At 40.0% G+C, this 13,606-nt stretch overlaps 1 protein-coding gene across 2 annotated transcripts in view; it reads right to left on the reverse strand.

Moving 5' to 3' along the window:
* Positions 1 to 13,606, reverse strand: part of NR1H4 (nuclear receptor subfamily 1 group H member 4) — a 37,796-nt gene that overhangs the window by 1,821 nt on the left and 22,369 nt on the right. For both annotated transcript variants that reach the window (XM_084271948.1, XM_084271947.1), the window contains 5 exons: positions 10,285 to 10,418; positions 9,659 to 9,757; positions 8,760 to 8,859; positions 7,108 to 7,254; positions 193 to 306 (listed from right to left, as the gene is read on the reverse strand). In XM_084271948.1, coding sequence (XP_084128074.1) covers positions 193 to 306; positions 7,108 to 7,254; positions 8,760 to 8,859; positions 9,659 to 9,757; positions 10,285 to 10,418 — 594 coding nt within the window. The remainder of the gene's footprint in view (positions 1 to 192; positions 307 to 7,107; positions 7,255 to 8,759; positions 8,860 to 9,658; positions 9,758 to 10,284; positions 10,419 to 13,606) is intronic.

The following is a 13,606-nucleotide window of genomic DNA, read 5'->3' on the forward strand; positions in this document are numbered from 1 at the left end:
GCTAAACCACACAGTGTAGTGGGACATTTTGAGTTTGGATTGGTGCACTCGGTTTCTGGTTTAACAGCTGAACATACTAAGTGTGTTTGCACGTTTACTCTCTGTAGAGCGTAAGGTTTTACAAGTCTCAGGTCACACTGCTCATGTTGTCTTTCCAAACCTACCAATACTTAATTCTGGATTAGAAGTTACCTGGAGAGAGGATAACTATGGCTGTGAGCAGCGCGTATTCCTCCTGTGTCATCTTCAGCTCTCCAACGCTTTTATAAAAGTTAAACATGGGAGTTATGAATTCATCTGAGATACCTGTGAGAGAAGATTAAAAAAAGTTATGATATTTTTTAAATAACTGAAATAATCTGGTTTATTGCCACAAGGCAATCATTTAGTACGTGAAGCCTTGACTTTCTTGGTGGGAAAAATGAACTACACCATTCAGGCCTGGTGCAAGACAGTTACACACGTGCAAGTACATCCTTGTTTTCCAGATCAGAGTAGAAATGGGCAAGCTTTCTCATGGTTTCAAAGCCAGTCTTTCCAGCAATTCCTTTTCCTCTAACATGAATGAGATTCATCTGTCTAGCTCTTCAGGACAAGCCTTGTACAAGCTTTTCTCGCTGTCTGCTGATACTCTTGTCTTCGGTTTCCAGTATTTAGGGTTTGTGCAACAGTCTGCATGTTCCCTACCTTTACATTCACTAGATGGAAACCTCTCAGGGTGCATGGTTTAATTCCAGCCCAGTTCTACTCTACATCTAACTGCCTTGGGTAGTTGCTTCAGTTGTCTCCATAAAGAGTCTTAATTGCTCCTTTTATATAGCCTGAAACTCTGTCTAGGTCTAGGATTACCGGCAGTCCAAGATCAACTTGCTGGCAACTACTACTACCTTCCAGCATACACTAGTGCATTATAAAGAACAGAGCTATAAATAATTAAAATTCATCCCAGTTTAAGGATGGGACCATGCTATTGTCTCACCATCAGCAAACTCCTTTGGGGTTACCAAACTGGGGCATGGTGGGGGGGGCTTCCTCTTACTGACTTTGTCATTGGGTCACAATGTTCTTACTTAGCATTAAATTACGGATCTACTCCATTCTGCTTTTTAGTGTAAAAGAGAAGTAAGTCCTGTGACATCAATTTTTAAATTTTTTATTTAAACTGGTGTGTGTGAGTCAGAGCAGCCACTAGACTGTTGACCACAGCTGCTTGCAACTCTGAAGCCATGGCACGGACAAGGTTTAGAGATACAAATGGGTGGTTCTGCAGCAAGAAGCCTGTTAGTCTTCCTTGGCTGAAAGGATAGAAGCCTCCTCTGTTTCCACAGATGAAGGTCGTATCATTTCTTGTAATTTTACTCTTAATTTTGAGCTCTCCTGGGAGGAGACTTTCTAACTTCTTGTGGAAACTGCATGAAATAATGTGGGTTTTAGTGTTGCATATGGTACAAAGCTGAAGTCCAGGACTGGTGGGGTTTGGAGTGCCTCCAGTAGGGGAGATTCAAAATGAAACTCAGCAGGTGGAACTCAGAAAATAACCATGAAGTCACTTGACTGAACTATGAACAAGTCACATTTTGCTGTGACACTGAGCTTACTTCAATCAGCAGAACGCTTCAACAGAGTGAAAGTATGGTCTTGCAGGGTGTGGTTGATTTTGTGGCTGAATGATGTGTTTCAACATGTGACACGAGCGACCTGCGTTCACTTCAGATTACAAGTCACAAGTCTTGTTTTTGTAAGAAGTCCAACATTTTTGAGAAGAGCCTAAGTCAATTAAGCAGGTACATACTATGTGAGTCAGCTCATCCTGTGGAAGTTAGTAACAGAGCTGGAGCTTTGTATGAAGCAAGTAATAGTCATAGCATCTGATGTTTTGTGAGGTTTATGTCATTAGCCAGTCGCGTTAACTATTTAAAATTCTGAAAACTTGCTATTACTAACTTTTGGGGAACCGCCTGTCTCTCTCTTGGGTAGTTTTAAAGGCCAAAGTTCCTGACAATATGAGATACATAAGGAGCACACCCATATAACACACCACGGTCTTAGAATTCATGTGAATCCAGAAAAAAGGAGGAAAAAAATAAGTCTAGCTGAGCCGTAAAGCAAAGCAAACAAATTCCTTTTGTGGAAGTGAACAGCTCAGCAATGATACAAGAAAAGCCCAAGACAAACTGGGTATTTTTAGAAGTCTCTCCACAAGGTATCGTGCCGCTGGGCATGATCATCTTGGCAGCAGACAGGAAACGGGAGGAAGTGGGCTGTGACTAAGGCTTCCATCATTTGTTTCTCATATTCATAATCTGATTTTTTTTCCCTTTTTTTTTTTCTTGGGGGGGGGGAGAGAGGGGAAAGGGAGTCAGCTTAGTTTACAAATGGATGGATTCACTGTTTTGCTGACTGCAAAGCTCCTCAAATCCTACTGTCAATATAGCAGAAGTGGGGTGAAAACGATGCCGGTGAACAGGGTGTGAAATAACTCATTCAGGTCCTCATTGTGCCAGGTACTGTCTAAACATGCAGTGAAACAGTCCTTACCCCAGAAAGCTTATAATACAACATTAAGGAACTAAAGCATGGATGGGTGAAGCAAAAAAGCATATAGATGTGGAAGCAAATGGAATCACAGCAGAAAGCTTCTCTGCACTGCTGTGCTCCGAACAGGAATAAAACAGAAGAGGTGAAAGGGAACAAAAAGGGATGCAGCTGCTTTTACTAAAGGGAACAGAACTTTGAAATCTTTAAATAGATATATGCCACAAGACAATTATGATTAAAACCACGCAAAGTGAGCAATTTTGAGCCTCAGATAGTGGAATTTTTTCTTGGTTACTAGTTTTGCCCTTATCCCATCTGTGCTGGAGTTTTGCTGTTATTTCATCATTCTGTATCCAGGTTACACAAACCACTGTTCCATCACAAGAGGGGGCTGTTTTCTAATGTGATTGAAAATGCTTCACTTTGGATTTAATAAACTCCACCAGAAAGCAAAAAAGCAGGAAACAGATGTTTATAGTCCTTGCTTTTTTTCTTATCTGCTGTACAAGATGTTGTCACTTCAATTCAGGTTATCAGAGAAAGAATTAAAAGCGATTTGGTACTCATAACTGGAAAGGCTAGAGGAGAAATGAATTATATGACTTTTCAAGTGTCATTGTTACACATCATTCTGCAAAAGCAAAAAAAAAAAATCAAACAGATAAAGTTATATTTCTGGCCTCATTGAGAACAGAAAAGTTATCCCCATCTAACTCTCTTTATTTAGATCAGACAAGAGCACTGCGCAGCACGGTGTCAGCTAGGCAGGGCTCCCTGATCACTGTTAATGGTGCTGCCTTAAGTTTTTCTCCAAAAAAAAAGTTTTAAAAACTTTGCTTCGTGCAGCATCGTGGGCAACAAGGACATGCCCTTCCTCCGTGTTGCGTTGCGCATCGTTCTGATCTACACAGATTCCTACCTAACTGCCATCCCAACTCTATCATTTGCAGGAGATACTGCAGCTCATTTGATTGATTTCACGATGTTAATGAATGACTGTCTGTAAACCCCAGGGTAGTCAACGGGAAATACTGGCTTTGCTGAGCACGGCCTCGTGGCGTTAGGCTGGAGAAGATTTAAATCCAGGAGCTTTATTCATTCAGCACCCTTCACTTCTTGCACAATTTCGTTCCTGTCTGTAGCTTAAGACACAGCAGTGCTTTAGAGCTTGCCATATTTAGAGTTTTGTTCCTATGATTTCTCTCTGAAGGGAAGATGACTGTTGTGTTCATAAAGTTTGCAGTTTCATATATAATTATCTGGAATAGATGTTTTTACTGCGATACCAAGTCAGTCTCACCAGCTTTTTGAGACCAGGATTCTCTCTTTTAATTTGGCTGTTTGGTAGAACTGAATAATCTATTGCAAGAGGAAAGCACGAGTGTAAGTAGTAATTAACAATAACTAGCACTGTGTGCTTAATAAGGATAAAGGGATCTCTTTTTCTTGATAAACATGGAGGTGCTCAAGGGTATATTAGTAGTTGCTTTACGAAAATAAAATATATTAATTGCTTGCAAAATTGCATCTTATCTTTCACACAGTTTCCCCTACCAGAGCTGCTTTCCATGTTTCTTAGAATTTCTTCCTTCTAACCTGTTCAAATGTATCAATGGTCCTTCAAACACAGACCAAATTCACGGTGTTGAGAGCTGAAAAGGGAGAAATCTAGCCAGTGGAGAAAATAGACCACATCATGTTTGCATGCCCTCTCCTCTATCATCATCTTGTAGAGGTTCAATAGCCAGATTAAATGAGAAGTAGGCATGTGCCAAAGAGAACTCATGATCAGGATAGCAAGACCTCATCTTAAAAGCAGTCAATGGACCACTGTGAAGCCATTGTTGTAAGCAAAAAAACCTTTGTTAAAAAAAAAAAGAAATAGAAACAGCCAACTACACAAAACCCAACAAACCAACCAAACCTGCAAGGAGGATGCAAATGACATTGCCACTTTGGCAGTGGCCTGAGCGCCTGCAGTCGGGAGAGAAGTGCAGTCTGGCACACAGCAGCAGCATATGCACTGCCTTGAGCTAGTCTTCGTAGGTTGAGCCTGTTTAAATAAGTTTTTGGCCTGGAGAAGCACACTTACGCAGAAGAAAAGAGATTGGATCCTCTGACATCTGTTCTTGTTTTCGTGGGTATAAATTAACTCTGTACGTACGATTTAAACACTTTCATCAATTTCATTTGTAAGCCAGGGACATGGCACTGGCTAACTCAGTGTGATGTATCGTGCAGTACCATGGACAAACAGAAGAGCTCTTTCCTATGCTCTGTAATTTTAAGTGGTCCTAATTCCTCAACGTTTTGGACAGTATGGGTTTTGTAGTTTGGGGTCGAGCACCAGGATGGTAAGTGTCTCCCTCCCTGTGGATGCATGAGACCCTTTGGGGGGTTAGACAGCTTTGAGTTGCAGGTATGTTTAGAAACAGGAGGCTAGATACTGGCCATGTTCCTCCCTCTCTCAGATTATTTGGACTCAGCAGTGCAGATAATTTAATTTCATTTCTCTGCACAAACCCCAGCACAATGGGGTTTCTGAAGCGCTACCATTACTCAGTACCAGTAATCAAATACTAAAAGCCCAAGGCAGCGGAAGTGATTAGGTATCCATTGTTCCAGTGCCAGATTTTGCCCTTGCTTGCACGAGTCTCTTGTCCAAATCAATGGGACCTTTGCATCCCACATTCAAGGGCAAAAGGTGGACTTTTGCCAATGCTTTGATATTGTGGCTATTTCTCTTTTTTTTTTTTTTTCTTGGATCTCACTGTACTTCAGCACCTGTAAGCCATCCAGGAAGACAACAGTGTATTTCACAATGTCAGGTGTCCTGTTGCCAAATGAAAATTTGGGTCCAGCTTCTTGTGTTTCTGCTCATATTGGAATGATAGATACATATTCCCCTATGCTGAAATGAGTAGAACTGCCCTGTAGAATAAAATGATGAAATAAAAATCCGTGGCTCTTAATGACAGCTGAACGCAGGTGCCCTCAGGAAAACAAGACATAAATGCTCACTGAGGAAACATTCAGTATCTCAGCACTGTTCTTCAAAATTATTGTACTGCACAACAATGGGGAGAATTTGCTTTCAAAATGACAGAAAGAAAATAAGCACTGCATTACTAGGATGTCAGCCTTTCGCAGGAGGAGTCAATCAGTCACAACATGGTGTATGCATAGTGCAGCATCAAGTAAGATGAGTAAGTAGCATAGGTTCTCATTAACATTAAATAAAATGTCTGTATTTCTCATTAAGTCTCAATATTAGAGTGAGTAGGAGAGGAGTTCAGTTGCAGGAGCAGCTAATGAAAGTATTTCCATAACACCTTATTGAGAAAGACCATAAGGGCACAAACAAAAGCAGTCATTGAGATGCACCAGGACTCCAGCAATACGCTCAAGCTCAGAAATAAAAATATGCCTCATCAGCATGAGAATGAAAACGAAGGCTGCTAATGCTCAAAGGTCATCACCACCAGATCTCTGGCTTCTTTATCGGGGGAAAAAAAGAAAAAGCCCATCCCATACAATCAGACTGGGGAAAGCATAAATATTAATAGGCGAGAGCAGCTTCCAAGTGGACATGGTGGCAGGTGACAGAAGTCTGGACAGCTTGTGACTTTTAGGCAGGATCCCAACCCCTGATTTTATGGATACAGACATCCAGGTCTGACAGTAGGACTTATGTGACACTCAGACATTTGTCTGCACCTAAAAATATGTGGACAGGAGTTCTGACTAACAGCAGTAATTTATGGCTGATGGTCTGACAGTGTTTAGGACCTGACTAGGAGCCATGAATAATCCTGATGCTTCGTGTTTGTTCATTACCTATAAATTTTCTTAACTCTCGCTCAACTATCACTGCATTTCCTCTGCTGCTCTCTATTGTCTTTGCAGGGCGTTTCAGTTTGCTGCATTTAGTCCTTTATTTTTCAGTGAGGTGTATGTAAAAAAATAAAAAAAAGAACAAATAATATCCAGCCCCATTCAGCTTTTTGTAATTATTAAGATTTATGTCTAGAAATAGTAGAATCTATCATCACAACTAAGTCTTGGATGGACCTTAAGAAGCAGAAAACACACAGAAAACATGCTGTGTTTATAATTCTTCTATGTATCTTGTGCAGTGTGATTCAATTTTACAAAATAAACCCTAAGAATAGGTAGCTGCCTTCAGTCATCTCCAGTAACATCCTAAAATCTTCTTTTTTCTTTCTTATATATAGTGATTGTCAGCACAAATATCTCTATTTTATGTGAATAAAGTGAAATAATGGTATTTCTTCTTCAGTGTCCTTTCATGCTTGTCACTGGAGGCTTGCACCGGGTTTGCTTGATACGTTATTCATAATACTTGCAATGTATTTATAAATAAACCTTTACCTTATGACCTTTGGACTCAAGGCTGAGTTAGATTTGTTCTAGTTAATATAAAGAACAACATTCAGATAAACCTGTTTCAGTGCTAATAAACAATTTTACTAGCTTTACAAGGGAAAAATACTGACACACAAGTGCAATGGTGTGGTTTTGTTTTCCCCCTTCAAACAGGACACTTACCACTGTTACGAATTCTTTCTTCTAAAAGCACAGTATGTCCAGTGGGAAGTTTCCTACTGAAGATCTCAGCTGAACGGAGGAACATGGCTTCTACTGCCGAGCCCTTCAGCAGAGCAATCTGATCTTCATGATCAAGGGTTTGGAAGCCTAGGGAGTCATTAAAGATAAGTAAGGCAGCGATAGAAAAGTCCCCACTACTTTCTGTCTTGAAGTTCTTACATGTGAGGTGCTACATATCAACAGCACGTGTCACCTTTGCTGTTGATGTTAGCAAGGGTGACACGTGCTCTTGAAACTGAAATCCAGACTCCAGAAAATAACTGAAGCTGATGAGAATTAGACTTGTGTATCAGCATTCATGGCACTTTAAGAGGAACATGATAAGCAAAATCTAGTTGCTTAACACAACCAGTAGTGGAGGTTTGTCTGCCTGATGGTGCTATACAACATCTGCCATGTTGTCTCCAGAGCTCCCTGTATGACTCCCCCTCTGCTATGCGGCTCCTGGCCCTTCTTTCCTCTGAAGGCAAAAATCAGCATTTGAAGCATCTCATGTTAAATATTCCACCTTGCCTTCAGACCAAATCACTAGTTTACATACAGGCTTCCTGATGTGTTTTAAATACGCATTCCTCTTTTTGGAGGGGAAGGACTTTAAAACCCACTGAAGAAATCAGAATGAATTTAGAAATTTTGTGTGAATACAGAGCTACTCCTGTTAAGAACAGGGAGATGAAGATCATGGGAAACTCTCCTCATACTTGCCAATGCAGGTACCCACCTTATACCCACCCCCAACTCTGTGAGGGAGCACAGAAAAACATAAAGCAGAGATGAAACTTAAAGGGGCTAAATCTTGCCAAATGTACCCTAAGTCCACATTGAACATAGCAGATTATTCAGTTACAAAGTCTCCTCCTGTCTTCATTTACTGCAAGCCAGTATCCCAGCTAGCATAAAGAACAGATTTACAACTGCAGTGCTAGGCTTTGAAGCGAGCCTGTCTCAGACTGAGGAAGGGTCAATATCATGGCAATGCCAGGAAAAAAATGTTTTCATGGAGCTAAGCATTGCATTGCACCTTCCTTAGTTACAAGGAACCTGTCCCATGCCCTGCATTTGCTCCTGAGGTAACATCAACTTGGGAGTTAAAAACCCACTCATGATGAACACAGCTTTTCAGTGTTTGTGCATAACACACCATGCAGGGACTGTGAACAGTGGTGCCACCAACTAGGGAAAGTTCTTGGTTAGGACTCAATTCAGTGGGTGCCCTGACTTAGAGGCTTTGCCAGAAAGGCCACCAAGCAGAGCCTGGCAAGCCTTAGTAGTGATTTAAAGGCAGGCTATTTGGCACTGCAGTGATATATGGAAATAAAACCTCTCTAGAGACGCAACCCCTTCTCCGAGTGTTTTGTTTGTCAGTGGGTAAAGAGTGCCACGTCTCTGAGTGACAGAGTTTGAATTATTCAACACATTATTCCTCCAAGCACAAAGCTCCTCTTCCTCAGACAATGTCTGAAGAATGCCATGTGTCAGAGGAGGAGGCATTTTTATATAGCGTTCAAAATATACACAACAATCCCCAAATACCAACTCAAATGCAGGTAAGCTTTGCAATAACAAAATTTGCCCTGACACACTGGATATACCTGGTAGTTTTTTAGTGAATTCCACAAGAACCTGCACGTGACTGGTAGCCATTTCTGTTAAAATCAGAAAATTTCCTTCAGCACTGAATTCCTCGTGTAACTGTTGAAAATCAAACCAAACAAAATCTGTTGATATTCGTTGTCACTTCACATTTAAAAGCATAAATTACAAGACTTACTAAATTGGAACAGACAATAGGTCCATCTAACCCTGTAATTTGTCTCCAATGGTTGTCAAAAAGGGTATGTTTGAAGGCAACAAAAGAAGACATAGATAGTGTCCTTTTGTCTGGAGTATCTGACTCACTTTCAATGTCATGTCTAACAATCAATGATTTAGGCAATTCCTGAAGCAGAATTTTTACGACACCGTCATATTTAACCAAAACTCTTGCTGTCCATCAATTTGTTTTATTTCCTTTTTTAATATATTTTTGGTTTTCACCTCCTCTACCACCTATGGAAATAAATTCCACAAACTAGTTATGGGTTATTCAACCCATATTTGTTAGGATTCAAAAAAATGAAACATTTTCAACCTTCCAGGCTGGCCAATTTATAGAAAGGAAGCTTGGTTGCAAGTCAAAGTCAAATCATTGCCTACACCGACAGTGAGAGAAACAAAGCTTCAATCAGCAAAGGTTAGATATGGGCATAAAAGTGTATTTTCTGAGTTGCAAGCTTTTTCTTAGTGTTTACATTTGATAAATAGAGATGTGCTCTGTTGACTGAATGGGAGAGATTCTGCCCCCCTTGCAGCATATTTTAACACTCAGCTTTTATGCATAGTTTGCTGTACTACTTACTATGCCTGCTTATGGTGAGTACAAATATTTTCTGCCATGTAATCCTCAGCTTCATTATCCACATCTCAAAAATTAATTCATCAGGATACTTACTAGTTTTTTTGACACCTCCTGTGGTATTTGTTGTTTGCTGTATGAATCCATGATGTAATCAAGAAGGTTCTGCTGTTCTGTGGTAAATTCTACTTTCTCCTATACTGGCAAAAAAAAAAATCCCATTATGAAATCCAGTCATAGAAATGAACTAGTATCTCTTGCTTTAGACAAAAGCTATGCATCTATTTCTAACAATTGGGCACAAAGCAGGTAAGAGGTTTGTTTATCACTGAGATTTCTAGAGAATTGTACAGAACAGTGGTGTATAATGCTTTTAAACTGCATGATTTTGTGTGGTTTATTGTTAGAAATAAGGAAAAGTTTAGCAGCTAACTAGCTATGCTCAAACTTTAATATCACACCTCACCGTGTGCAATATATACCTGTCATACGTATCACAGAAAAAGTGCTTTATGGATATTCTGGGTGCTTTACAGAGTTTTGACTAAAATTATCAGAACTACTTTGACAGTCAAGGTATTTCCTTGACTTGGTAGAAGATGGAGTTTTAATTAATAGAGAAAGCTCCAGGAAGTTTGTGAGTACTCTGTACGCACTGAACTAGCCACACTTAAGCTCAAACTTTACCAATGCTGTACAAACTATTACAAGAATTGTCTTACCCTATATATTTTAGTTGTAGATGTCACTTGTTTCATGTCATGGCCTTCGTTGTCTTCGTTGACGGTCTGATCTGGGGGCTGTTTCACATTTTTCCTTAGCCTTTTTGACTTGCATTGTATTTCTGTTAACAGACCTAGAACACATAATACAACGGATTGGATTGGATTTAGATACTCTTCAGGTGCTGAATAGGTACATAAACATGCCCATGAATGCTCTTTGCACAAACATACCCACTTACCTCTGCATGCCAGTGTCTTTGGATGTGAGGCTAGGTACACACTAATAAGTAGTCTCTAATGAGTAGTCTAACCCATCAGGAGCCCATTGGTAGAGCAAAACGGTTTTGGTGACCTAGCATCCACACAGCATACATATCTTGCTTGGGACCAGCTCTATCTGGTCTTACAGACAGAAAACCCATTAGCAATGGGACTGCACTGGACCGTGTCTTTAGTTTAGTTTCACCCAAAAGTAAACACCTTCATTTGCTCTAACACCTGAACCAAAGCACAGTAAAATGGCAACAACTGGAAGACTTGTTGTCAAAAGCACGCTCCTCATCCAATCCAAAACAGTAATGAAGGTGCAATTGTTCTGACATGAAGAGCACTGAAGATTTTCAATAATCTCATGGCTGCAGTGCAGAATCTTCGCACAGGAAGCCCCCTCAGAAGGGAGGGCTCCAGGCCTTCAGCCATACAGATAGATGAAAGGCTGAAAATGTAGGTTCAGAAGTAACTCAGGCTGGTAAATATACCTGTAAAATGTATTTCTTTAAAATGTTACCCATTTGGTCTTGCCATTTAGTATTTCATTGTATTAGAGGATAGAATAAAGCACTGGTTTTACTACAGAGTTTTACTTGCACCGATGAAAGGATTTATTTTCATTTGTGGGATTTTTTTATTGTTCTAGAATGCATTTCAATACCTCGAACCAGGGAACATCCTTATGTGGATGTCATAAAAATAGCAATTTGCTTTTACTAACAAAAGAAATGGACAATAGATACCCTACACAACCCGTGGAAGATAGCCAGAAAGGACAAATGAAAAAGCAAACAGCTAAGTATTCATCTAAAAATAAACCTATCAGTATAAGATTTTTCCTTCTTTCTCTCTCTTTCTTTCTTTGAGCTTCTTTCAGGTATCCTTCCCATTCTTCACCTTTGAAAATGCAGAGCAGAAAAAAAAAGAGGCTCATTCAGTGAGTATATGATGGTGGAGGAAGATACCATGAAAACAGTGAATTTCGTTGTGAATGTTTTTAATTTCCTGTTTGAGCACTATATAAAATAACCTACCTGAACTGCTGAGAGAAGAGGAAATTTACATGATTAAAATAAGACCTGAAAGGGGGGAATAGGAATGATGGAGATAATAATTGGTATCGAGCCATGTAATTTGTGCTGCTGCACAGCATCACAGGTTTCTTTTCCTAAATTATTCACACACTTTGGCAGTGTTAATGGGCTTGTACTCTTTTTCACCAGCTTAGGATCTGGTCTACTACCTTCCTACATTTGCCTTAAACAGCAAGACAGATTTTTCTCATGCTTCCTGTTGCTGAGTAGCACCTTGACATCTTACTCTGTCTCCATACCAGTTAGCTGGAAAACTTGTGTGAGAGGTGGCACTTCGCTTTTTACCTCAGCAATGGTGAGGTTTCAGTGGGTATTCAATGGGTATTACCTTCCAGGAAGTGGCAGAACCTGGGTTGTCCCTAAGTAGACTTTTAACCCAAAAAACTTGCAGTTTATAACAATAAATTACAGCAAATTGCTGAAATTGATGGTTAGTAATTTTGATCTGTTACGTATGAAGGGCAGGAGTAGGATTGTTGAGTAGCCATGTCATAAATGTTTATAAGACTTCACCTCCTTGTTCGGGGCAAAAAAGAATCCACGGAGCTTGCAATTACAATCCTACAAAATGAGTAAGTGAAACAAAGTTCAAGGCAACTTTTTATTTCCTAATGGTTTGGTTGGGGTTTTTTTTCCCCTCCAAATAAATGCTCTATGCTGCTCGATGTTTCATGTTTTACTGTCCTGGATTGCCTTGAACTAAAAGCAATAATACAGCACCCTCCTACTTAAAAGCCATTAAATATTACCTTGCCAAACATCCTCATTGCAGTGCATTAGAGCATGGTTATTGTTAAGTCATGAGCAACACACGATACCCAGCGTTTCCATTGCAGAGAGGGAGTCAGATGGCAGTGGTGCTCGCTGGCTTTTGTTTCACATATGCCAGTTTGTGAAAACGATAGCCCAGTTTAAAACTTTCATGCAGGTCCTGTCAGTATTATTTACACTGACCTATTTATTTTTTTTTTGTGTGTGTGATGGCTCAGGGGTTTGGTTGGGGATTTTTTTGGTTGTACTGAGTCATTCAGGCTATTCTGAAGCCTCAAAATTTTGGAACAATGGATGTGGGATCAGCACCACAGGGGAGTAATATTCCCCTGACTCTTAGGGACACACTGAGTGCTGTCATCAAGTGGTGGTTTCTGCTCGTAGATTTACATATTGTGCGAGAATACGTCATATCTCAGGATCTTTGTAGCCTGTTCAATTTGCAGAATGAAAGATTAATTACATTATGCTGGCAATGCATTCCAAATATTGATGGAGCTTATTGTTTCTCACAAAACCAACAGTTAATATAGTGTCTTCTGATCAGATTGAGGGATAGAAGTTAAATTAAAAATTCCAAGTAGATTAATTTCCTGTATGAACCTAAATTGTTTTCACACATACGTGTATGCTAAAATGATTGGAGCCATCAAGACAAATAAATTGTAGCCCTGTTCATGGAAGGCAGAAAAGCAGATGTTTACATTCTGTTTTCAGGAGCAAGCTTGCAAAAATAATGGATCAGCCAACATTTTACTCAAAAGGGAGTTTTAAACATGTCTAAAGTTGCATTCCAATATCCCTGTTGTTCAAAGCTCAGTGAAGTTTATAAACTGATAGTCTGAATAGCATATTAATTGTAATATGAAATATTATTAAAGTCCATCGGCTTAATTTCTGGAGAAGGTTTTACCTATGTGCTTATATGCAGGGCAGGTAAATCTGTAGCACCATGTGAAAAGCTAATGAGACTATAAAAAAGGGCAAGCCCTTAGCAGGCTTTGCCTGATTGCTGGGTGAGGTCTGGGAACATGCACTTAGCAAGTCCACAGAAACTTCCTGCTAGCGGCAGTCCTCCTCTTTTCTTGAAACTGGCATTGTTTGAATGCCAGGAGTTGGACTTGGCTGGCAAGAACTTGACAGGGAGACCCCCAAAAAGAGGAGCAATGCGAAGTGCCACAACT

Source organism: Gallinula chloropus (genome assembly GCF_964237585.1).
Source record: "Gallinula chloropus genome assembly, chromosome: 1".
Lineage (NCBI taxonomy): Eukaryota > Metazoa > Chordata > Aves > Gruiformes > Rallidae > Gallinula > Gallinula chloropus.